The sequence below is a fragment of the Myotis nattereri genome, assembly GCF_964212035.1.
Source record: "Myotis nattereri genome assembly, chromosome: 7".
Lineage (NCBI taxonomy): Eukaryota > Metazoa > Chordata > Mammalia > Chiroptera > Vespertilionidae > Myotis > Myotis nattereri.
This window is the reverse complement of record NC_138082.1, coordinates 48,026,614-48,052,391: the sequence shown is the minus strand read 5'-3', so window position 1 is coordinate 48,052,391 and position 25,778 is coordinate 48,026,614. Positions and strand designations below refer to the sequence as shown.

Genomic DNA, 25,778 nt, shown 5'->3' with positions numbered 1-25,778 from the left:
GATCTAGAAATTTAAAACAAATACAAATGGACATAATGCTTATTTTATAATGGTACACATATGTAAATTAATCTCAAAATGTGTTAGAAAACAGCAATAAAATTTGCAAAGTTTTAATCTCCACTAACAGCCTTATGTGACCTGATTACAGAGAGAATCTACATGCGTAGGAGAATCCAGCTCTCAGTTGGAAATATGAGGTGGGATCTTAAACCAACCTTATGATAATGTCCTGATATTTTCTTAGGATAGGACATTTACATTTAATTCATGAATAAATATGTGGCAAATCATATTTAATTATGATCCTATGTATTTTTCTCTTTCAGGACATAGTATCAAAACATTTCAGGATCTACATTTTTCAATGAGTGTTTAATTTCCAAACATTGCATGCATGAATGTACCACTAAATTCAAAGTGTCTATTCATTGAAATAATTTCCTAAAAGCACAGGTAGAATAGACATAGAGTAACTACATGAAAAATAGTTTCTAGACAAAAAAATCTAGAGGCCAACTCTTCTACTTTTTTTTTCATAGTCACATTTCTGGTTTATTGATATCTGCCTCCATATAGTTTTGAGAAGCATTAAATGACTGAGGGTCTCTTCCCAAAATAAGTAGGAAGATGTGCTGCTCCAACTATTCATAAGAATTCTTCATAGGAAAAAAATCATAAATTATTCTGATAAGTTAACTGGAACTAAACATATTTTGGAAAGAAGACCTTGGTGGAATTAATAATAGGCCATTTTCAAAGTTATATTGTGTTACACTAAGCAACTTTAGTTCTTTCCCTTTTTGCAACTCAATTCAATAGGTGATGCAAATAAAATGAATGATGTAAAGAATTTTAAAAATATATTTTTTATTTTTAAAAAAGTTTTTTTATTGATTTCATAGAGGAAGGGAGAGGGAGAGGGAGATAGAAACACCAATGATGAGAGAGAATCATTGGCTGCCTCTTGCATGGCCCCTATTGGGGATGGAGCCTGCAACTGGGGCATGTGCCCTTGACCGGAATGGAACCTGGGACCCTTCAGTCCGCAGACTGATGCTCTAGCCATTGAGCCAAACCAGTTAGGGCTGGGCTCATGTTTTTATAGGACTTGAATCATAAAGAAATAACTGAGACTCAGACCAGGAAATACATGAACCTGGATTCTCTAACCCTGTCTGTCTGATAGAGTAGTCTCTAGTCACATGCTGCTACTGGGAACTTGACATGTGGCTAGTCTGAACTGAAATATGCAGTAAGAGTAAATACACATGAGTGTTTGGAAATTTAATATGATAAAATAACAAAATATTAATAATTTTTATATGTATTACATGTTGTGATAATATTTTGGATATATCAGCTTAAATAAAAACAGTGTTAACATTAATTTCACCTTTTTGCTTTCCTTTCTTTAATGTAACTAGAAATTTTTAAATTACATATGTGGCTTGCGTTAGTGACTCATTATATTTCCATTGAAAGGCACTGCTCTATCTTAATGGGAAGAATGAACATTTCCCACTTTTATTGTCTTGGGGCTAACAAATTATGGGCTCAAATGAAAAAAAGCACACACAACAACACAAAAAACAAAAACAAAAAAAACCTCTTCTGCCCTTAAGGAATTCAGATTCTCATTTACTCCAAGACTTCTCACTGATTCCCATGGAGCAAGGGAACTGGCTCCTGCATGGAGTAAGCACCAGGTGATGCCTAAAAAGCTGCTAGACATTGGCTTTTCGCTCACATTGGGCCTACCTTATTTCACTTTTCTATATATAGGCATTTAGAACTAAATTATTATCAAAGGTCATTAGAAGTTAGCTTGGATCCCAATGTATGGCAATGTGTGTGAAAGTAAAATAATCATCATATCTTCTTAAAGGAAAACAATAACTCATGGCACTTCTGTAATTGGTGCATCACCTGTGTGTGAAATTCTAGAGTCAGGTCAACTGATAGGGGCTCCTGTAGTGACCAGTTTGTAGTAGGCTCCTTTCTGGGCCATCAGTTCTTTATGGGTCCCCTTCTCAATCACTGTCCCCTGGGACATGACAGCAATGATATTCGAGTTCTGGATGGTGGACAAACGGTGGGCAATGACAATGCAGGTCCGTCCTTCTCTGGCTTTGTCCAGGGCAACCTGCACCGTCTGCAAAAAAAAAAAAAAGGTAGAAAGATGATGCAAAGATACATGCTTGTTTCCTGACTCAGCATTGCAAGAGTTCTGTTTAATTCCACCTGAGTAACATGGCTATAGTCAGGGGTTAAACCCAAAGACTTGACATAAAAGAAATAAATATCTGCTGAATAGAATGCACCAATGGTTTGAATTGCAGTCCATAGGCGGAGAAATGTCAGCGAAGCTAGCATGAACCAAACTACGAGGTCATGACATAATTTCAAAATACCTGATAGTCTAGTTTGCTAAAATGAAACCAAGGAAGCAAGGTAAGGTAGAAGTCATTGATCATTCCTGATTTTGTTCTTCATCGAGGATATTTTAGCTGGCTCCAAAATGAAATCCTGGTTTTCCAAGTGTTAACCAATAGTAAATTTCATAATTGTGTTTTTTTGCTCAATTGCATCTCCTTTCATTCAAACTGCACAACAGATACCGCCTCCTACTTGGTGTTGTATGCTGCTACCTGCTCTGCACAGAACTTTAGAACTATGAAAACGGCAATGCCCAACAAACGACCTGGATTGTTTTACTTTACTTAATAAAGCTAATTCTTTGCCTTTGAAAAAATGTCACCAAGGTTAGAGAATCTTAAAAACAATTTTTATTTTAAAGTTAAACTATTTTTTTTTAATTTGAAGCAACCCTATTTTAAATGACTTTCTCCAGTTCAGCAATTTTCAATCGCTGAGCTGCATGCATTTTTTAAACATGCAATACCTGACTATTTAATTGGGGGCACTGACCTCTTCCCCCTTAGACTGTCAAATAAAAAAATGACAACACCCAACACAACAATAGCTATCCAGTGTGAATAAATCAACATTATGTCTCTTTTTCATCAGATCAACAAAAATATATGTATATTTTTGGTGTGTCACAGAATTTTAGCAGTTAATGTGTGCCATGAGATGAAAAAGATTGAAAATAACTGCCCTAGATTATTGTCCTTCACTGCAGAGTATTGGCAATTCCTACTGTACATGAATCAGAAAATTGAAAATAGTGCCATTTTAGAAGGACAAATATTACAGGAAAAGACTCATTTATAATGATCTAAAACTTCAGAAAACCGATACATACCTTTTCACTTTCTGTGTCTAAGGCAGAAGTAGCTTCGTCTAGTAGCAAGATTTTAGGATCTCTCACAATGGCCCGAGCAATAGCAATGCGTTGTTTCTCTCCCCGAGAGAGTTGAGACCCCTGGGACCCAACATTAGTTTCATATTTCTGAAAAAAGTATGATAAGTTTGAAAACCAGTAGCAGCCATTGCTCCTATGCTCTATGGAGCCCCCATCAATGATCCCTCTGGGAACCGAAACCATTTGTTGTTTTTTGAAATTGGAAATAGTGAAAGGGTCCTTCTACATTGGATGTCAAATCCATTTAGAAATCTTCGACAAACATGGAGTTTGTGATCTTTTCCGCTGGGAAACAAGGGGCCCTTTTACACCCTCCTCTGCATTTCCTTAGTTTTGTATTTTGATCTCTTTCTCTGTGTGTGAGATTCCTCACTGCTTCCAGATTCCCTGATTTCCAAACTCCTCTGTGGAAGATCTAAGACAGAATAACCCTAGGAAAAAGGGCTTTGTGAGAGATCTTCTAGTCGAGGCCCCTGTGGAGGAGGCAGCATTCTAGAACACAGGCCTAGATGTGAATCTCCGTTTTGCTGCTACTAGCTCTGTGATCATGAGAACATTATTTAAATTTCTTTGAGGAACAAACCAGTCTGAAAGATGCAGATGTTAATAACTAGTTCACATATTTGTTGTGAATTTTAGATGAATTTATGAAGGAAAATTCCTAGCTAGATTCCTGGCATGACTACATAAAAATAGTTAACGTTGATGGACTATTTACTAGGCATTAGGTACTGTGCCAAATAACTATTCTAGTCAGATTATCATTTAATAATCACAAAAATCATTTTTTCCCTATTTTACAGATTACAAAACTTAGACACACACAGCTAAGAAAATTGTGTAAAAATAGACAAATAAATAGCAGTGACAATAAATTCTAAATCCAGGTGTGTCTGGCTTCTGAACTTTTGCCCTTTACCATTACTCTGCCTGCCTTCCACAATAGGTCTGCTTCTGCCTCCCTGGCCTCCTGACAAATGCTCAGCCAAGCCAACTGAGACTCATAATAGCCTACTTTGTCCTACTTTCACCACTGAGAAAAAGTGTTCAGTGAAAGGTATTATAGGTAAGTCTATCTGAGAAAGAGGCAATAAATTAACTCTAAGCCAGTGTCTCCCACAAAATGAGTAGGTGCTCAACAAAGATTTGTGGAATAAATGAATCTTTCAATGGACACAAGCTTTGCTTTTCATTCATGGTACAGCAAATAGTCATTTCCACATTAGGCTACAAGACAGAATGAGGTCAGGAGCCCAAGACTTAGAAGCCTTTGTGGAAAAGAAAGAAGAAAGAAAGAAAGGAAGGAAGGAAGGAAGGAAGGAAGGAAGGAAGGAAGGAAGGAAGGAAGGAAGGAAGGAAGGAAGAAGGGAGGGAGGGAGGGAGGGAGGGAGGGAGGGAGGAAAGAAAAAGGCCCACCACAAAAGTTATAAATGTAGCTGAAACCGGTTTGGCTCAGTGGATAGAGCGTCGGCCTGTGGACTGAAAGGTCCCAGGTTCGATTCCGGTCAAGGGCATGTACCTGGGTTGCAGGCACATCCCCAGTAGGAGATGTGCAGGAGGCAGCTAATCGATGTTTCTCTCTCATCAATGTTTCTAACTCTCTATCTCTCTCCCTTCCTCTCTGTAAAAAATCAATAAAATATATTTTAAAAAAAGTTATAAATGTAATCACAAAGAAAAGCAATTTCCAGGTGGTATTTAAGAGAAAGCAGTGGAAAAAATTAATGCAATATTTGGCTCCTAAAATCCAGTTTCCACGTCTTAATTTTCTTTGTAATCAATCACCAAGAGAGACTTGGTAGATGAAAAACTTCAGAGTCGATACTGTGCTAAGCTCACACTTGGCTCTAAAGAGTGTGACATGCTCAGGCAGACGCACCTTAGCCCACCAGCTACCCTGGTTCCTGGGAAACCATTCCAGCTGCAGTCTGTGCTGCCAAGTAATGAAATTATGACAACAATAATAACAGCAGCAGCTTTCTTTGTGTGGCCATTATGTATATTCTTTCATTCTAATGTTATTTTTTACAGATGACTGAGTCTCAGGCAAGATAAGTAATTGTCCCAACGTTACACAGCTAGTAAGTGACAGAGCTTGGGTTCAAACCGGTCTGCTTTAAATCTCAGGACTTTTTTTTCACTATGCTAGGCTGATGTCCAATGTGCTACTGCTTTATGTACTATAGCATCCTTTGTACCTGACGATAGAATACTTTCCTAAAGTAAAAAGTATGTTGATGGACATTTATTTTGTTTAAAAGACTGAGGTGAACCCCAGGCACTGAGAAATAAATTGTGTTGCCTTTGACTTTCTCCTTGAGCCCAAATCATGATACTCTTTGGTTATTCTCTCTCTCCCCATCACCATCTCCCCCAGGGAACCACTCTGACACAGTACTCACCTCTGGGAGTGACATGACAAAGTCATGCAGCTGAGCCTGCTTTGAAGCTTCTATGACTTTTTCCATGGGGATGTCTCTGGTGTTGTCCCCATACTTGATATTGTCTGTTATGCTACAGGCAAACAACACCGGTTCTTGGGAAACAATTCCAATGTTGGAACGGAGAAACTGGACATTCACCCTTTTGCTGTCATGCCCATCGATCATCTGCCAACAGAGGTAACAACCAGGGCATTAAGTTTTAGAATTCCAGCAGCAAGGAAAGTTTATATTCTAGAATTAATATTATGTAGGATATTTGCTTTGCTGAAGAGACAACAATCCCAGGACTCTTAGAAATAAATTATGTTGCCTTTGACCCTTGGAGGTGGGGTCTATCAGAATGGTGTCAAAGTTATAATCAGACTATGGTTTTGTTTGTTTGCTTCCCAAAGTTTAGCTGTACAGGTGGTACAAATGAGAAAAGTATTCAGGACAGTATTTAGTTGTGTTTTTTTTTATGTTCTTATTTGATTCTTAGAGAGAGAGGAAGGGAGAGGGATAGAGAGTAGAAACATTGATAAAAGAGAAACATCATAGATTAGCTGCCTCCTGCACACCTTCTACTGGGATGGAGCCCACAACCCAGGCATATGCCCTGATCAGGAATTGAACCAGTGATCTCTTGGTTCATAGTTCAATGCTCAATCACTGAGCCACACAGGCTAGTTTTTTTTTTAAAGGTCCCCTTATACTTTGGTGCAGGGCATCCTCCGCAGATTTGTAGAACTGCTCAAATTTGAGACCCCATGGGTTATAAAATTGGACCACATAAGAATCAAACCTGTTTCCATGAGCTTACTGACATCAGTCTCTGCATAACTAGATAATAGACCTGAGTAAGAAAGGAATACATTTATTCACTTAATCAACAAACATATATTGAATCCCCTACCACAGAGGCACTAAGCTAAGCAGTCTTTTGACTGCTATAGAAAGAAAAAATATATATATATATATTTAAGGAACTCACTCTTTAGTTAGGCAGTTAAGTATAGGAACTCAAATATCTACCATTTGAGCTGGTTCACTTAAAAGTACTAACATACTACTGTAAAGTATTTGGTCCTTTGATTTCAGAAAAAGACTATGGTAAATGGTGTGAGCATATTATATTGTAGATAATATCTCAGCAATGAGAAAAGCAAACACTGTTAGAAAGAACATAAGGCATTCCTCAACAATTAGCCCTCTCTCATTTTCCTCTACTCATTTTCCATAGTTTGTATAGTCTGCAAAGCACAATTAATACTTAATTAAATACTGGAGCTGTTTGCTAATTGTTGCACATGTGCTAGTATTGTAAGCTCCTAGAAGACAGAGACATGCTTCATGGTCCTTAATATCTCCCACAGGGCCCAGTGCAGTCCTGCACACCATAGGTAGCCAATTAAATGTTGAAAAGGTTGAATGCTTGCATTCAGTAGCATCCTTAAGAGCAAAGAGGATTTTCAAAATTGCATAAAAGGTGGTATTTCTTTCTACTTAAAAATGTTTATGGAAATGTTTTACAATGATAACAAAATATATTGAATCCACGAAATGCAAGGAATCGTTTTGATTTCCTCATGGACATTGCTCTCTACCTGGGACCAGAACATTCACTGAGCACATTCAGAGAAATATACATAATATGTATGTTTTTCTCAGCATTTCTCTTCATAAAGTTATCTATGCTCATTGCAATGAAGATTAAACTATTCAGGGAAATAAAAAAGGCCTTTTTCAAAATATTAAGATGAAACAGTCAATCAAGTGTGGAGCAGAATAAAGCATTTCCAGACCCTCACCTCTGCATCACATCTTAGAAAACTACTGTGGACATACTCCAATAAGAGTGAAGAGCAAGAAAGAGAATGATATAGGGACTAGGAAATGATAGATCTAATCTAAGAAAATATTGCAGGAAACTCAAGGTGCAAATGATTCAGCAGGTACAGGTTGTAATTAGCCAAAGCAGTGGCAGAAATGAGGGAAGGAAGCAGATCCCTCAGGATAGGTAGCAGGATAGAAACTCTGGAAGGACATAAAGACTTATAAAGGCAGAGAATACCAGAAAAATAATCTTTCAGAAAAGCCAGAAAGAAAATGTAATGCTAATAGACCTCACTACTTGACTAAGGGATAAACACTATTTATTTATATAATCAGAATAAAAGTTGGCCATTGATTTTCAACTTTAAGAATCAGCCTAGAATGAAAACATGAAAGGTAAGAAATGTTATAAACAGAATGTGAGCATTTTGTATTCCTGAGCCTATAAAAGTGTAGTTAATAGGACTTGACAGGTTAAAGGAGGAAGAGCTGAAAATAAAGGTAGAATTACTAATATTCTTATCTTAGAAAGAAAGAATTCCAGAGATGTTATCTATATGTGGTAAAAAAAGAAACAGAAGTGTATTAGTTAGATTTACAAATAGAGGAACTTTTATATATCTATACTAGTATTGTGAAGGGGTGGGTAAAAAGAGAAAGAGTGGTGAGGGCCACCTAAATTTTTATCTCTTCAAATCTAAATGTGTTAAATCACAAGACAGCAGCAGAAGCATATTACTTAGAGGCACTGAGGTAATCATTGGAAAATCTGAAAACATCAGTGGTCAAAATAGTTGCCTTTGAGCAGAGAAATGGGGGAGTGGTAGGAAGGGTAGAATAAAAACTTGTTTTTCATTACAAATCTTTCTTATTTTATTTTATACTCCTCTGCATATAGTCTTTGGAAATAAAATAAAATAAAATAAAATAAATACTGTGGAAAATAAACAACAAAGCAAATCTGCCAATTTTTCAAATATTCTCATCAAACCTTTATGGTGCATGACTACCATTTGAGTTCCTTGTACTATTTAGACGGAAGCTTCTTCAAACAGGATTGTCTCAGATTTCTTCAAATCCCCATTCTTGCTCATCTATCACTGTGTCCCTTATCACCCCCACTTTTTTCCGTTCCCAGCCATTAGTCTCCTGATTAGTCTGCACTTTCTGCTCCATTTACGGGTAAGTGAATGCTTCTGCGAAATACGCTCATCTCCAGCATTGCAGTGTGCCGGGTTTCCCTTGCCTAACTGGTCAGCAGGCCATCTGGAACTGGGAAGAATCTGATATTAGAAACTGTGAGGTAGAATCAGGTCAACCAGCAAATGACCGGTACTGGAAACTATCCACATGGGGGAAAGGCCACGGCTAGAGCTGTAGAGTGAGTCTGGCAAGGCGCAATCTTGAAGACCACTTTCAGGGGTGGGAGATATTCTGCAGAAAGCAAAATCCCCTAAAGCTTTTGCATTGCTTACCACCTTCCCTTGGTCAGGATCATAGAAACGCTCCAACAGCTGGACACTGGTGCTTTTGCCACATCCACTGCTTCCAACAAATGCCAGTGTTTGCCCTGGACTAACCGATATTGAGAGCCCATTCAGAACTTGTACATCAGGTCGAGAGGGATATGTAAATTTACAGTCAACAAAGTCAATCTGCCCCTGGAAGTTATCCTGTGGATGGAAAGATTGGAATTATAAATATACCTACTAGAATCTAGAATATGGAAAATGCAACTAAATCTGAGTTTTAAATCCCTGCTTAAGATGCCTTTAGCACCATGCTGCCAAAGTGCAAAGCACAAAGACAGCTATTTAATGAATTCCCTATTCCAGCAGGTGCAGAATAAAGGGAGGTTTGAGCCTTTATTCGGAAATTAAAGATATGTGAGCTCTTATTCCCATTCTAACCTAAGGGATTTCCTTGTCATCCATCACTTGACATTCTGGAAGAATGTCAAATGGAAAAGAATAGCTAGAATATATGATTACATCATAGAAGCCAGGAATTGTCCAAACCCTTTAGCTCTGTTCCCCCAAAGATTTCAAATAATAGCATTACACTTGAAATGCCTAAGCCCTGTACTGCAAACGTGAAAACCTTCAGTTGCACTATCTGAATTATGAATTCTAGAAATGGATAGATATGTAATAGGCCACACAGAGACTTTACTTTTATTGGACTAAAAGAGAAACAGGTCATTTGATCAATTTTAAAAGATTTCTGAATTTAGTTTAGCTTTACAAAAGTTTAGATTTGTTTTGCTCTCCTGAACATTTTAGGATATTTGAAAACAAACAGAGAAGATTAAAAACTGCCTATGGAGACTATAAATTAGGCGAAGAGATATTTTGTTAAGATCAAATTAATTTTCTAGCCACCCATATAATAAGCTAAAACTTGAACACAGATAAACATGAATTACATCAATATCACTGGACAGGAAAAACTGGTTTTTCTACATTCCACCCCAGAACATCAGCAGAAAACATGGTGTTTGGGTAGCTTCATTATTCTGGAACTAAGTGTGTTTTATAGTACACAGAATTTAGTATTTACTGGATCTTGTTGTTTTCTTCAAATGTCTGCTTTATAAATAATTTTTAATGCTAATTTACTTCATTTCTTTACATTTATAAATCTGTCTGTCCATTCTGAGTGCATATGAATGAACCCATGTGCTGCAGGAATTTAGAAGCTATGTGGGGGTGGTGTATGATCAGCCCCAATAGCTGTTCTTCACACGCACATAAGCACAGCCCTCCCCTACTGCCCTCAGACCCCCATCTCAGTACTTACCCATTTTACACCTGCACCACTGTATACATTGATCGGGGGTCGTCGGTCCAGCAGTTGAAAAAAGCGTGCAGCTGATATCTTAGCTTTGGCATAACTTGGGGTGTAAGAGTAGGCTTTTCCAAGAGCTGTCCCACTCAGTACAACTGAAGAGATCACCCTGCAATTGGATAGACACCCATGTAAAGAGGAATGTGGTGTGTTTGGTGTGAGGGCCTGAAAGGCAGGAGTTTGGGGGTCTAGTCCTGGTTCTGTTAGCAAAGAACTGAGCAACCTTGGACAGGTCACTTTAGACTTGTCTGGGGAGCTAGGGTTGGAAAGATTAGCAGTGTTAAAATTGTATACTATGAAAAAAGGGTGAGGGGAGGATTAAACAAGAGAAGCTCAGACATCCCAACCTTTCTTCAATTATAATAACTTCTTTTTTTTTAAAATGTGTTTGAGAAAAGAGTTCTTAAAAAAAAATTAAGGGGGCATAAAAATCATCAGATTGGGTTAATTTTTTTTTACAACGCTAACATTTTTTTGAACCTATCATAAGTGCATAAAAGAATGATTGGTGATTAATGCATCAATCTGTACCAAGCATGCATATAATTCATGCTTCAGACAGTAAAAGAAAGATATAATTGCCTGTATTCTTTTATTTGGCCCAGCTCCAGCCAGTGTGAATTACACACACTAATTCAACATATAGTGTGTAATTAATGAGCAAATGAGTGAATGAGTGGATGAATAAATGGAAGATGAACATGGTAAGAGATAGCTGTTACTATATACATTATGATACAATGGGCGCCCTGAAAAGTTGTCCCAAGCACAGAGGACCTGTCTCCATAGTGGTAGGGGGCAGTGTCTTCATGTGTCTGATGGCTCAGTTCATAAGCAGGAACTGTTTTAGGCCAGATTTGCAAACCCAAACATCTCCAGGAGGCCAGTCCGAAGTTTAAAGCAATGAGAAGCAACTGGAATGAAATGGGAAGTAGTGGAAGGTGATCTAAAGAGAAGCCAGAAATTAGGAGCTTTCAAGAGTCTCTGAGTTTTTACATGTTGGCTAATAAATAACTCTTCAAAAATCTTATATAAACTAAATAAATCACCAGTTTGTGATTCAGGATTTACGTTAGTAAATGAGCAAAAATTTAGAAAAGAGACTTTCCTGGTTGGGGTCAGGGTAATGGGGCAAGAGAAAAAAAATTCTTCGATGTTGAATATCAAAGGCAAGAAGACAGAACTCATGACTTGGGAATGAACCCAAAAGGACAGATTTCTATTAGGACCACTTTCCTTAATGTTCTCCAGGCCTTTCTCAGGCCATTTCCCCCTACCACACTTATGCCCTCCCACCCTCCACAGCACACCCATATACATGTCCCTTGGTGTCCTGATATCCTCAGGCTCTCTCCTCTGAAAATGTGAGAAACTAGACTCAAAGCGAATCTCACAGCAGAGCAGGGTCCAGCTTTAAGAAAGAAACATGATTCTCCTGAACTGCCTTTTTCCATCTTCACCTAGAAGGAGCCAGCTAGAAACATGACCTTTTGGTAAGAAGTAGAGTTCAAATAAGGTAGTTCTCTGAACCATCTTATTCATCCACTCATTCACTCATTTGCTCATTCCAGGCCTCTAGATTTTCTCAGCATTAGCCAGTCTGGTAGATTATGAAAATGGTTCATTCATCCTATTTTTATGTATGTACTCCTTTGCAATACGACTTTTTTTACTCCTCTGTGACATGGTGATTTATAATGAGAAACATTTAACTTTGCCCAGTTCCTGACACAGAGCATCTAAGCCCTTGAAATTTCCCATATATGAAGAGCAATCATGTTAGTGAAATAACTTTTGGAAAGGGGTGTAACTTTCAGTCTCTTCCACCACATTTCACCTCCAGGGAAAGATACAGGGTCTGAGGGTTCTGAGAGTGGTAAGGTGGGTGGCCTTGTAGGACCATGTCCTTCATGTGTGGGCTCTGATGCTATCTCCAGGCACATGGTGCCAGAATGAAGTTGAGTTGTGGGACTCTGGTGTCAGAAGTGGTGTGTGATAGTAGGATGAGAATAAAGGAGAAACATATCAGATACTTTCATCAAAAGGTGGACTACAGTTCTCTAGTCTTTAAATATGGGCTTGATTGTGTGACTTTCTTTGGTCAAAGAGATATCCTATATAATAAAAGCCCAGTGACCAAATGGCAGAATGAACAGAACGACCAGTCAACCAGTCACTATGACACACACTGACCACCAGGGGGCAGATGCTCAATGCAGGAGCTGCCCCCTGGTGGTCAGTGCACTCCACAGTGGGAGCACCACTCGGCTGACAGAGATGAATGGTTCTCCCACAGCAGCTGATCCCTGCAGGCCACGCCCCCCACCAGTGCACAAATCCCATGCACCAGGCCTCTAGTTAGAAAATAAGATGCATGCAGACTTGAAAAGTGCTTGCACATTGGGACTTGCTCTCTTTGGTGCACTTGGAACTCTGAGAACATAATGTGAAGAAAACAAGCTCACCTACTACAGCATCCCTGTGGAGACAGAAGCCCACTCAGAAGCTTGACTGTGTTGGCCCAGTCCAGAAGAACCACCCTGAAAATCTACAGAATCTTGAGAAATAATAAATCCCAGCTATTTAAGACATCCAGTTTGGGATGGTTTTTAAGCAGCAAAAAGCTAACTTACAGAACTAGGCTATTCTTCCCAGAATATTGATCTTTTATGACTTTGGCCTATAGTCCTCACCTGAACACGTAGCTGAAATGGAGCCCCTCGTTGTAGATTAAGTAACCTCCATATCTGTAGGAAGCAGAATTAGCAACAAACACAATGCATTGGGAAAAACCAAAGCAGAATCCATAAACATTTGCTTTTCGAATGGCTGTCTTGAATGGCTTCACCAGCTCTCTCTCAAATGCTTCAATAAACTGCCTCTCCTTTCCAATTCCAGCAATAGTGCGGATATTACTGAGGGCTTCACTTGTAATCTGAAGGATGAAAAAGAGTCTTAGGAATAAAAGAGCAAAAATTACTTTCGTGACATTTCAGCTGCTACATGGATTAGACTATAGTGCAAATGGCAGAATGTGGTACAGATCGCAGACAAAGGATCATCAGGGAACACAGCGAAGTTGTTGGAGATCAACTCAACAGGAATGCAAGACATTCTGCCAGCTGAACTCAAGTTCTACTTCATACTAACATGGCTGTGTTGCTTCCATTTGTGGAAGAGAGGAGATGGGAGATACACATGGTAATCCTTGAAAGCTTTTTATCTTCATCGTTAATTCATTTAAAATGTCTACAATGGGCCTGGCAGGCGTGGCTCAGTGGTTGAGCATCGACCTGTGAACCAGGAGGTCATGGTTTGATTCCCGGTCAGGGCACATGTTTGGATTGCAGGCTCGATCCCCAGTGTGGGGAGTGCAGGAGGCAACCGATTGGTGATTCTCTCTCATCCTTGATGTTTCTATCTCTTTCTCTCCCTTCCTCTCTGAAATCCATAAAAATAAATATATTAAAAAAATGTCTACAATGGTATCTTTAGATGTTTTCTGAGACAAAAGGTTATTTAACATAGCTTCTATTTCCTTAAAAAGTTAATCTGACCAAATATTATTTAAGTTAAATTAAGTGTAAAGTTTATCTTTTGATTTATACTCTGACTTTGTTTCAATCCATACTCAGGGTAAATAATCAGCTTCTGAATTAGGTCCTGTCCTAAACAAAGACACAACCATTGGCATATGAAATCCTTTTGGCTTCTGCCTGCTTAGGCAGTGTTCACATTCTCTCTTTTAAAAAAGGCAAAACCTAGATTATAGTAAATTTGCTTAAAGAGTAAGGGTGTGTATGTGCATGATTTCTTATACTTAATAAATGTCCATGCTGTCATTCCCTCATTTGCTCCTGATAACCAGATATTAATTCGAACATACTTTTAAAAGTGTGTAACTAAGCTTGGCCAATGTTGCTCAGTGGTTGAGCATCCACCCAGGAACCAGGAGGTCACAGTTGATTTCCGGTCAGAGCACATGTCCAGGTTGCAGGCCCGATCTCTGGTGGGGGGCATGCAGGAGGCAGCTGATCAGTGATGTTTCTCTCTCATTGATGTTTCTATCTCAATCCCTCTCCCTTCCTTTCTCTTTAAAAATCAATAAAAACATATTTTTTAAAAAGTGCATAACTAAAACTTAATTGTATTTGAAATCTAAGTTGTACCTCATGGTTCTGTTTAGGAAAGACATTTGCCACAAATCTAACAGGCATTAAAGTGTGAAATTAAAAGTTTGTGCCATTAAAAAGATAACTCTTCTCCAAGTGGGCTGCATGACCTGGGGAAATCGTTAAGATGAAAAAAACTGAACAGACAGAAAGCTGAACTATCTGGTCTTGCAAATGAGAATACACCAGACTGGGATGTGGGAAAAATAACTATATTGAGAGGAAATTGAATACGTAACCAAACTGAACATGCCCCATTGTCTGTCCACACCTACTCAAACCCTGTGTCAGAACTTGATTGTCACAGCCTTTGAGCAGAGGCACATATGAAAAGGGCTAGTGGGAGGTTGCTAACCATGAAAGCTGTAGGTGAACAGCGTCCTAAGTCTCTTTGTAACTACACACTCATTCTTATAACAGTGACAGCCATTCAGCCATAGTCGGTCTAAAAACCGGGTCCATAAGGTTACCTGTCCCGCCGACTCCAGAGCCTGCTTGTCTTGAGAGGCAAACCCTGTCAACATTCTGGTCTGTACGGCTCCCGATAAAGCCAGGAAAGGGAGGAAACATACTATGACCAAGCTTAACTTCCAGCTACAGAAGAAGGCAACGATCATGGCTACAACGATGTTAGTGAGGGAATTGACCATCATCCCGATTTGAGAGCCAGCAGCCTGCAAACCAAAAACAATCAAGCAAGCTCAGACATGGAGTCTCTTTTACCAGATACCATCACGTGACAAAGCTATTTTATTCCAAAAAGATCGTTTTTAAAAAATTATTATGATAAAAATATATAGCATCGTGTTTATTATTTTACCCATTCCTAAGTGTACAATTCAATGGCATTAAATACATTCACATTGTTGTGTAACTATCATCATCATCTATACCCCAAACTTCTCATCATCCCCAACAAAATTCTGTGTCCATTAAATAATAGTCCCCATTCCTGCCTCTCCCAAACCCATGATAAGCTTTATTCTATTTTCTGTATTTATGAATTTGCCTTTTCTAGGTACCATGAATAAGTGAAATTATATAACAAATTTCTGTGTCTATCTTATTTTACTAAGCATAATGCTTTCTAGGTCTATTTGTGTTGTAGCATGGATCAGAATTTTATTTCTGGTTTTAAATCAAAGTATAGTTAACATACAATAGTATATTAGTATTTGCAACATAGGGATTTAACATTTAAATATCTTAAAAAGAATCACCATGATAAGTCTAGTAAGCATCTATCTATCACCATTTGAAGTTATTATATTCCCTATGTTGCACATTACATCCCTATGACTTAGTTTATAACTGAAAGTTTTACCTCTTAATTCCCTTCACCTATTTCACCCATTCCCCCACCTCCTTCTCCTCTGGCAACCATCAGTTTGTTTCTTATATCTGTGAGTCTGTTCATGTTTTGTTTCGTTTATGCATTGGTTTTGTCTTTTAGATCCCACGTATAAGTAAAATTATATGGTATTTGTCTTTGTCTGACTTATTTCACTTAGCACAGTACTTTCTAGGTCCATCCATGTTGCTGCAAGTGGCAGTGTTTCATTATATATTATATATTTTTAATCATCTGTTGATGGACATTTAGGTTGCTTTCATATCTTGGTTATTTTAAATAATGTTGCAATTAAAGGGTGCGTATATCTTTTCAAATTAGTGTATTCATTTTCTTTGAATAAATATCCCGAAGTGGAATTGCTGGGTCATTTCTTTTAAAGCTGAATAATATTCCATTGTATGTATAGACCACACTTTGCTTATCCATTCATCTGTTGATAAACACTTGGGTGTTTTCACCTTTTGGACATAACAAATAATTCTGCTATGAATATTGGTGGACAAATATTTGTTTGTGTCCCTGCTTTCAATTCTTTTGGATATATATCTAGGAATGGAATTACTGGGTCATACGGTAGTTCTATGTTTAAAAAAGTAGGTTATTTTAAATAATGGGCTTCCCTAATGCATTTGAAGGCTAGATTAATAAAAATTTATTTTATTCACAGCTTCTTGGGATCTGTTGCCTGATCTCATTTCACGGGTGTCAGAGCTAGAGTAAGCAGTGTGAGATTAATTCAGTCCTAAACATGGGCTGCATGTCTTTCAGGTATTTATGCATTTGGCTTCCTTGAAAATACTCATGCATTGGGCTTGTGGTAATATTACTTATTATTCAGTGAAGATTGATGCTTGCTCTATAATTACCATTTTGGAATTCATACAAGACTATGAAAAGACACCACTTTGATTCTCACTGAAGTTAGCCTGCTCATTGGTACCAAATTACATGCTGACTTAATACACAGATGTTTACCCAACACAGGGAGACAAAATGGATTCTGTCTCAATATAGGTAGAGATTGGAGCAACTGTGGCGATTACCTATATTAATCAAAAGTATTCAATTGTTCCAAGTCTTCATTTCACTTGCAGCTATGCAAATATGACCAAAGGTTGGTGCCTTCTGTGTAGGAAACACGTGGGTGGGTACAAGTACAGGACTGCTTTTCAAAATTGAAGAGACTTTAGCATTATTTAAGGCAACCAAAGGTAAGCTATTAGGCAACCATGGGTGCTAAGGCAGTGCTATTAAAAAATAATCTGCATCTTCATACTGTATGCAAGACCCAAACAGAATATGAACACTGTGGTCAAAAAGTTTCCATGTGTTGGTACTAACTGCCTTGAAGACAGGAATAAATCTAAATTAAGAATTTCTGCCGAAACCGGTTTGGCTCAGTGGATAGAGCGTCGGCCTGCGGACTGAGAGGTCCCGGGTTCGATTCCGGTCAAGGGCATGTGCCTGGGTTGCGGGCACATCCCCGGTGGGGGGTGTGCAGGAGGCAGCTGATCGATGTTTCTCTCTCATCGATGTTTCTAACTCTCTCTATCTCTCTCCCTTCCTCTCTGTGAAAAATCAATAAAATATATTAAAAAAAAAAAAAGAATTTCTTATTTGCATACCTATGTTCATAGCATCATTATCCACAGTAACCAACGTGCCTATCTATGGAGGAACAGACAAAAAGTTGGTCTACATATACAATGGTATATTATTCACTCTTAAAAAAGAAATAAAAGTATGACACATTTCATGATATGGAACCATGAAGACATTAAGTAAAAGAGGCCAGTTACAAATAGACAAATTTTGTATGATTCCACTTGTATGAGGCTTCTAGAATTTATAGAGACAGAGTAGAATGTGGTTATCAGGGGGTGGGAGAACATGGGAAGTTATTGTTTAATGGGTCCAGAGTTTCTATTGGGCTGATTAAAAACTTCTGGATATGAATAGTGGGGATAGTTGCAAACAAAGAATGTGCTTAATGCCACAACATTGTATGCTTAGAAATGACTAAAATGGTAAATTTTATGTTATGTATATTTTACCACAATTTTTTAAACAAGAATTTCTGATTGGAAAGAACTATCAGGCATTATAGAGAATTTGAAAACCAGCTGTGCAATTTTTCTTTGGGATATTATTTTGTTTCCTTTTACATTTTATTCAATTAAAGAAGTCAAGATGATTTGAAAGTTCACTTAGAATAATCAATGTCCAGGAAAAGATAAAGAGAACATTTTGAAGAAGAACATCATTGTGCAGAGATTTGCCTTACCAGATAATAAAAACTTACAATAAAGTTATAATAATTAAAACAGTAAGGGTCAGGCACAGAATAAATAAAATTGGCCAATGAAATAGAATAGAAAATCCCCATATAGTTCTAATTGTACATGGGAGGTTGATATTCACAATGGGCAGGAGGATTTAAAATCAATGGAAAATAGAATTTATATTAAATATTTTAAAAATATTTCTATCCATTTTGAAGGAAAAACAAACTTCTACCTTACACCAATATGAAAGTAAATTTGACCTGGGTTAGTAATCTCATTTTTAAAAAATATTAGAAAAATTCTTAGAAACCTTTTATTTAAAGGATAAATAACATTTTTGTGAGATGATTAGATACTGCCCTCTGAATTCTAGCGAGAGTGAATAACCTTTAAGAGCCCCTTGCAGATTGAAGAATACAAAAATGGAAAAGAGTATGATTTATTTACATAACCCAAGTTTAAGAGTAAGGTGAATGAGACACTAGAATACTTGGATGATGAGAGTGAAATCGGTACAGACTTTCTCTAAGCAGTAAGACATGCTTATTAAACCTTTCAAAATGAGTATACTTTCAGTATAAGCCAATGATTACACTTTGAGAACAAAGAACAATGAAGGATGTGCTAAACTACTTAAAGAGGCTTCTTCCCACACACTTTGCCTCCACCCTGAGAGGAAATCCAAAACCCTGATATATTTTGACTCATGCTATAAGATTAGTTCTGGGCACTGCCTTTTTCTCAGCATTGGAAATGCAGGGAAATGTGGCTCTGGGGTATCCCAATCCTGCAAGGTCCTATTTCATAGGAAATACATAGGTGATTGTCTGAAGGCTCAAAAGAAAGAAAATGTACTCCAGGTACAACAGCCCTAGCACATACCCTCTACACCCCCACCCTGTCCATAGCTTACCCCTTGAACTTGGGAAGCATCTGTAGCAAGCCTTGTTGTCAGTGCTCCAGGGCTATTTCGGAGGTCATCAAACCAGCCAATGTCTTGCCCCAATATTGCTCTGAAACCAAATTTACGTAGCCTTTTTGTGAGGAGTTCTCCAGATTTAGCAAAAGCGTATCCCTAAAACATAAAAGAGTTTTTAGTGATATGTTAACAGGGAAAAGAGGGAAATAGCTTAATCACTTATTTTAAAATAAAATTCCTTACCTGCAGAAATTGAGTGCAAAGGGATACACAGCCCATTGCTACAAAAAGCAGGCACACACCATTGATCTGTGACCTTTGTTCTTCTTTATCAGGAAGTGAAAAAGTCTTTGCAAGACAGTAAGCAAGAAAGTAACTTTATTATTACCAAAAAAAATCAAATTTCTTTTAGAAATTTCTCTTAAGCATTGAGTTAAAAACTATTTCACTTTAAACATTAAAGTGATTGATGTTTACCAGTAATTAAACCAAAGTTAACTTTGAGTGTGTGTACTTTAATTCCCCATGGGGAAGGAAGCCTGGAGAATGAAAACCAATGGTTATGATTGACAGAATTGTTGTCTTGTTCCTTTACCTGATGTAGGCAATTGTGTTGGATTTCCTTTGAAATAGATGAAAAACTGTTATGAAATGCCTCAAATCTTTTATGTAATTAGGTAAAGTAAAGGAAGGAAGGAAGGAAGGAAGGTTACTTGAGAATCTGAGAATGTTATCTGGGACACAACTCAAAGTATTATGACCTCTGTCTTTCTTCAATAATAAATGCAATAAAGATGATGTTCCCACTCAGGTACATTGCCTGTTATTAGTTTTTTAGAATATATATATATATATATATATATATATATATATATATATCGGCATCATTAAAAAAGCAACTAGCTATCAAGGTATTGACTGGAATTGGCTTAGGAGAGAAAAAAGTTTCCATCCATCTGAGGCTGAGGTTGTTGGCTCTAAATCACCAGACGCTGAAAACATTCCTTTCAAAAAACTATGAAAATTGTGAGTGGGTTTTCTTAGCCTATAGTAAGTAGTAAACTATACTCACAAGTACCTGTATTCTGCACTTACAGACATATGCTCAAGTAATGGATTGGGGACTAAGCTGTTGCAATAAGAAAATGAAGAGAACAACCACATATTCTAATGACATTGCCCTACAGTGAAAGGGGTTTTAGGTACAACACCTTCCTAATTCAGACTAAATGAGGGAACTGGAGAGTTCAGAAAAAAGCATACTTTATAGAGCTGTACAAAAAATCCTTATTTATTGCTCAAGGGCAACCAGTTATTCAATAAGTATTTACTGAGTACCGCTATATACCAAATAAATATCCTGAAAACAATGTATACTACTCCATTAACAGATCCTTTTTTGTAAAGCCAACATAACCCATTCTTTTAAAAAATATATATTTTTTATTGATTTCAGAGAGGAAGGGAGAGGGGAAAAGGGATAGAAACATCAATAATGAGAGAGAATCATTGGTTGGCTGCCTCCTGCATGGATCAAATCTGACCAGGAATTGAACTGTGACCTCCTGGTTTATAGGTTGACACTCAACCACTGAACCATGCCGGCCAGACCAAAGTAACTAGTTCTAAATATCATAAATTCCAAAGTGGGAAAAGGGTTCCAGATGAATGAGATTTACTGTTTCTAGGACAGAAAGTTTCTAGAGCCTTCATGGTTCTTTATACAAGTAAAAGTGGTTTCAGGAGTCACCACCGTCATTCTCCCAGCATAGACTAGCTCACATTTTTACTTTATAAAGTTTTAAAATTCAGGACTTTAAAGATATATTTCAGTTTGCTTTTTTAAAGCACTATACAAATCCCCTGCAAACCCAAATTGTGAGGACACGATGTCCATTCCTCCCTAAGGTCACCTATTATATTCACAGACTATAGTATAGAGCTGTAGATTATCCAGTTTAACTCTTATTTTCCAGATGGAAAACTAAAGCCAAAACATCACATCTTTTTTTGCAAGTTCATGTAGCTAGTGTCCAGAGCAAAAAATGATCATCTATCTATCCATAACCTTTTAAAATAACATTCTGCCCCATGAGTTCTTTGTACTTTCTTTGTTCTTGCAACTTAAAGGGCTATCCATCAATAGGTTCCTCTGTCCTTAGACTAGTGGCTTGAGCATACGTCAGTGCCACTCTTTTAATGGAAATCCCCTTACAGTGAAAACAAACATTCACTACACTCTTGCTATTTACCAGATGCCAAATGTGTTGCTTAACCTAATTTAACTCGTAAGGACTTCTTTAATTTGGGATTCTTAACACGACTCAGTGTGGTAGATTTTCTTGCCCCATGTAATAGATGAGGAAACTAAGGCTCATCAAGGAGAAGCCCTTTGCCCAAATGCACAGAGTTCAGAGCAAACACTTCTACAAATCCAGGGCTAGCTGACTCCACAGTTCATGCTTTCCCCATCCAAATTGCTGTGCTTGAAACACTTGGCACATTTTCCAAGCCAAAAAGACCCAGGGAATGTGAGTCAGATAAATTATGCCTTACATGTATATTGAGCCTTCACTAGATTAGCAATCAGGCTCCTAGTAAGACCCAATAATTTGCTGAGTCCATGTGCCAAACTATGGTCTCAATACACTAAATGTGAACATTGTGCCCTTTACATATGTCAGAATGAAAATAGAGCCATTAAAAGCAGACTATTATCTGACTCATGATTATAAAAATATCATGAATCTACAGATGACTATGTGATAATTATACTAAGAGACAAACCGAAACAATCTTTATTACCAGAGGAAAAATAGTAGTTTGTTTAGCATCATTCTCTTAGCAAATATAACTCTGTGAGGATATTAACCATGAGAAGACTTTGGATTTCACCAACTAGACCAAGACCCTGCTGCTCTCATTCTGCAGCCCTTAAGTGAAAAGCTCAATTGCTTGGGTTAAGTTTTTCCTAAGATTTCTGGTTGTGACCAGAAGAATCACAGAGAATATTCTCACCACCAATAAATGGTGGGTGCTCTAGGAGGGCAGGGGTTATAGATGAATAATCAAGTTTTTTTCTGTCTTGGCCATTTCATAGATCACTAGAGCTGGAAGGTATCTTAGAAATTATCTTAGTCAGTCCTTCATTTTAAAGTTCAGGAAACAGAAGCCTAGAAAAGTGCTATGATGGGATCCCATATGACTTATGAAGCTCCCCTCCCTCCACATACCCGCCTCACCCCCCGTTATGGCAGCGAAGGGCTCTGGCTAGTTTTCTATGGAAATTTATGAATTCTACATCAAAAGCAATAATAATAATAATAATAATAATAATAATATAAATAAATATAGTATTTTATAAATAACTAACAGAGCCAGTTTCAGAAGTAAAGTCTCCTGACAGGAAAACCAGGATTCTTTCCACAGTAGTTCATATATAGGATGAAGTTGGGTGAGTATATTCCTTACTTTGCTTTTATAAAACAGAAGGAAATGATCAGCAAAGATGCTGACCTCCTGGATTTATTTTAAAAACAAACATCTAGGGCAATGATGGCGAACCTATGACATGTGTGTCAGAGGTGACACGTGAACTCATTTTTTTGGTTGATTTTTCTTTGTTAAATGGCATTTAAATATATAAAATAAATATCAAAAAATATAAGTCTTTGTTTTACTATGGTTGCAAATATCAAAAAATCTCTATATGTGACACGGCACCAGAGTTAAGTTAGGGTTTTCAAAATGCTGACACGCTGAGCTCAAAAGGTTCGCCATCACTGATCTAGGGCATAGTCTTGAGTCTTTATAGGTTCAAATCTATCCCCTGCACCTTCTACATCTACATCACTGCTAAGTACGATGCATTTCCAGAGCTTCTCGCTACTAGAATATCAGCTTTATGAGAGCAGGAAGGGGCTTTGATTTTCTTGTTCACCACTCTGCTAGTCCCAAGACCAGCCACAGTGTCTGATAAACAATAAGTGATCAATAAATGTTTGTTGAATAATTATATTATGAGTGGATTCTTTTTTGTTTAATGCCTGTCTTCCTCAGAGACTTAAAATGCCATTAAGGAAGACACCATGACTGATAACTGCATTTCCAAGTTCTTAGCACTGTGTCTAGGGCAGAAAACAAATATCTGTTGAGTGAACAAATATTTCTATTATTTTAGGATATTGCACTTAGTATACATTAAGATATATAAATTAATTATTTAAAATATTTTCAGCATAAAGGTTTTACATAACTAGAAATTCAATTTACCAGAGTTGAAGGTCCCCTGTATTTTCAATTACCTCTCCCTGAAGTGAACATGATTTCCTCACTGACCACAAGGGGGCAGTGTGAAAATTGAAGCCCAGGCTTGGGCCCTCCCTACACGATTGACGATTTTGTCTGTGGACTAGCCAGGTCTTTATGTACAACTTATGCCTGTGGGGACATTTTTTCTGGTCAGGAGCTCTGCTAGAGAGACAAGGAGAGGGGGGGAGGGAGAAAGAGAGAGAGAGAGAGAGAGAGAGAGAGAGAGAGAGAGAGAGAGAACAGACACAGAATAACTAAAATTTAGGACTCCTACTAAGCTCTGACAATGTGGTGTGCTGGCAAATCCTTTAGTCTAGGCTTCTGAAAGGCTGGGTTCTAGTCCTGGCCCCATCACTTAATGCCTGTGTTACCTTGAACAAGTTAATAAAGTTCTCTAGATTCTAGGTTTGCCTTTCTGTTGACCTCACAAGATAGTGTGTGTGTAAATTACAACTAAGAAAACTTGATAGCATTTTGATAAATAATTTTGCAATGAGAAGGTTTTATTAGAACCTGACTCTATAGAAACACTGCTTCAATTTGAATCTTAGATTCACTACTTGCTATCCTAAGTTCTCTATGCCTTGGTTTGCACCTTTGTAAAATGGGAACAATAGGAATACCTATTGCAGATGGTTATTAGGAGAGGTTAATGTGCTGTTATATGACAGTGGTTAGCTAGTGTCTACTGTTTGTAGTTATTTTTTATTATAGCAATGAAGTCAGATGGAGAATATTCAAAACGTCTAGGAAGTGAAAAACTGACATAAATGTAATCTTTTCCCATTCCTATTTTACTTCACTCTCCTTTCCCCATTTTCTCTCTAATCAGCAGGAAGGCAGCGTATTACACAACGTACTCTAACACTTGCTATTATAAGTAAAACTTTGTACCTCAGCTGTTCAGCAAGATAAAAATAGCCCTAAAATTCTTTTGTATTATTCAACAAACCTGTTTGCATTCTGATGTGGTTTGCATGTAGGTTAATTGCCCTCTTCTAACATTAAATTTGAAGCCTTAGTGCAGTTTTACAGACTTGATGACGGCGAGTGTCCTGCCAGCCCAAACGGCAGTGCTCAGCTTCGCCTTCTTACCTTCTGTGTGATGCGACACTTGAGGCATTTTAATTCTTTAGAGATGAGAAAAAAACTAAACACGTTACCTGGTAAGTAAAGAGCCAATCTATCAAAAACGACAATATCCACTGATAGAAGCACCAAAGGTAAGGAGAATAAAGATAGTCCAGCCGTTTGCTTACCCCAAGAATCTGGCTGAATAAAAAGGCATAGAGGGGTGTGACTGCCCCATTGACAGCGGCACCCACAGACCCCACCACCATGTAGGGCCATTCTGGAGCATTGAGTTTCAGAATCCTCCGAACCGGGGCAGGTTCAATTTCTTCTTCCACAGGAACGTTCTTGTCCTTGAGGGGAAAGAGGGTTAGAGTAATCATTCAAATGTACACACAGACACTTTTTCACATACTATTTTTTTATATAGCAGACCATTTAGCACTCACAGGTGGAAGAGTCATGTTTTGACTGGTTATGAGTGACCTCAAAGATCTGTGAGGAGTGGTGATTTGTTATTTTGTGAGGACTGGTCTTAAATTTCTTGAGACCCAGCTGTCACTGGAAGGAAGGAGCCTGGAGGGGCTACTCGTCTGAAAGTGACTTTTACAGTTCTCATTTCACAATTGCATATGCATTGACTCTTGGGGGAGTAATCAATATGTTGGATCTTTGAGGAAAATAAACTCCTGATTTTAAAAAAAATATTTGTGTTATAGTAGTATTTACATATTTGAGGACTTGTGAAATTTTCAAGGCTCCCAAGGCAAGCCAGTGTATCTAAAACAGAGGCAAAATAACTTGAAATTTGTGAAGTTGTGTCAACAATTCTCATTTACATGTTTTCTGTAAGGTTTACCTCAATTAGTACCCAAAATTTAACTGTAATCTATTTGGATTTCTTAATTTCACATTTTCTTCACAAGGAGTGAAGATTATTTTAATATTTTCCTATTCTGATTTTTTTATTTGCCATTAAGGTGTCATAGCTAGCAAATTTTTATCTTCTTGAAGGCAAATATTATATTTAAAACCTCATTTTTACCATCATTTTTCCTATAGATACTACTCAGTGCTTTGTCTTAGGCCCATGTATTCAATAATTTTTAAATTTATTACCCACTTTATTTGAGAAAGGATTTTAGGTGGCTTATATAGATCTATAATAATTTTTTATTTTCTTCTATTAAAATACACTATATACATATATGCACTATATTATATATAGTGTATAT

The 25,778-nt window shown here is 37.6% G+C and overlaps 1 protein-coding gene across 1 annotated transcript in view; it reads right to left on the bottom strand.

Moving 5' to 3' along the window:
* Positions 1-1,954: 1,954 nt before the first annotated feature.
* ABCB11 (ATP binding cassette subfamily B member 11) overlaps positions 1,955-25,778 on the bottom strand; it is a gene marked incomplete at both ends in the record, with an annotated part of 79,685 nt that continues 55,861 nt past the window's right edge. The window contains 10 exons of the mRNA XM_081095719.1: positions 1,955-2,155; positions 3,269-3,415; positions 5,731-5,937; positions 9,060-9,257; positions 10,384-10,540; positions 13,125-13,366; positions 15,074-15,277; positions 19,156-19,317; positions 19,405-19,509; positions 24,732-24,896. Coding sequence (XP_080951845.1) covers positions 1,955-2,155; positions 3,269-3,415; positions 5,731-5,937; positions 9,060-9,257; positions 10,384-10,540; positions 13,125-13,366; positions 15,074-15,277; positions 19,156-19,317; positions 19,405-19,509; positions 24,732-24,896 — 1,788 coding nt within the window. The remainder of the gene's footprint in view (positions 2,156-3,268; positions 3,416-5,730; positions 5,938-9,059; positions 9,258-10,383; positions 10,541-13,124; positions 13,367-15,073; positions 15,278-19,155; positions 19,318-19,404; positions 19,510-24,731; positions 24,897-25,778) is intronic.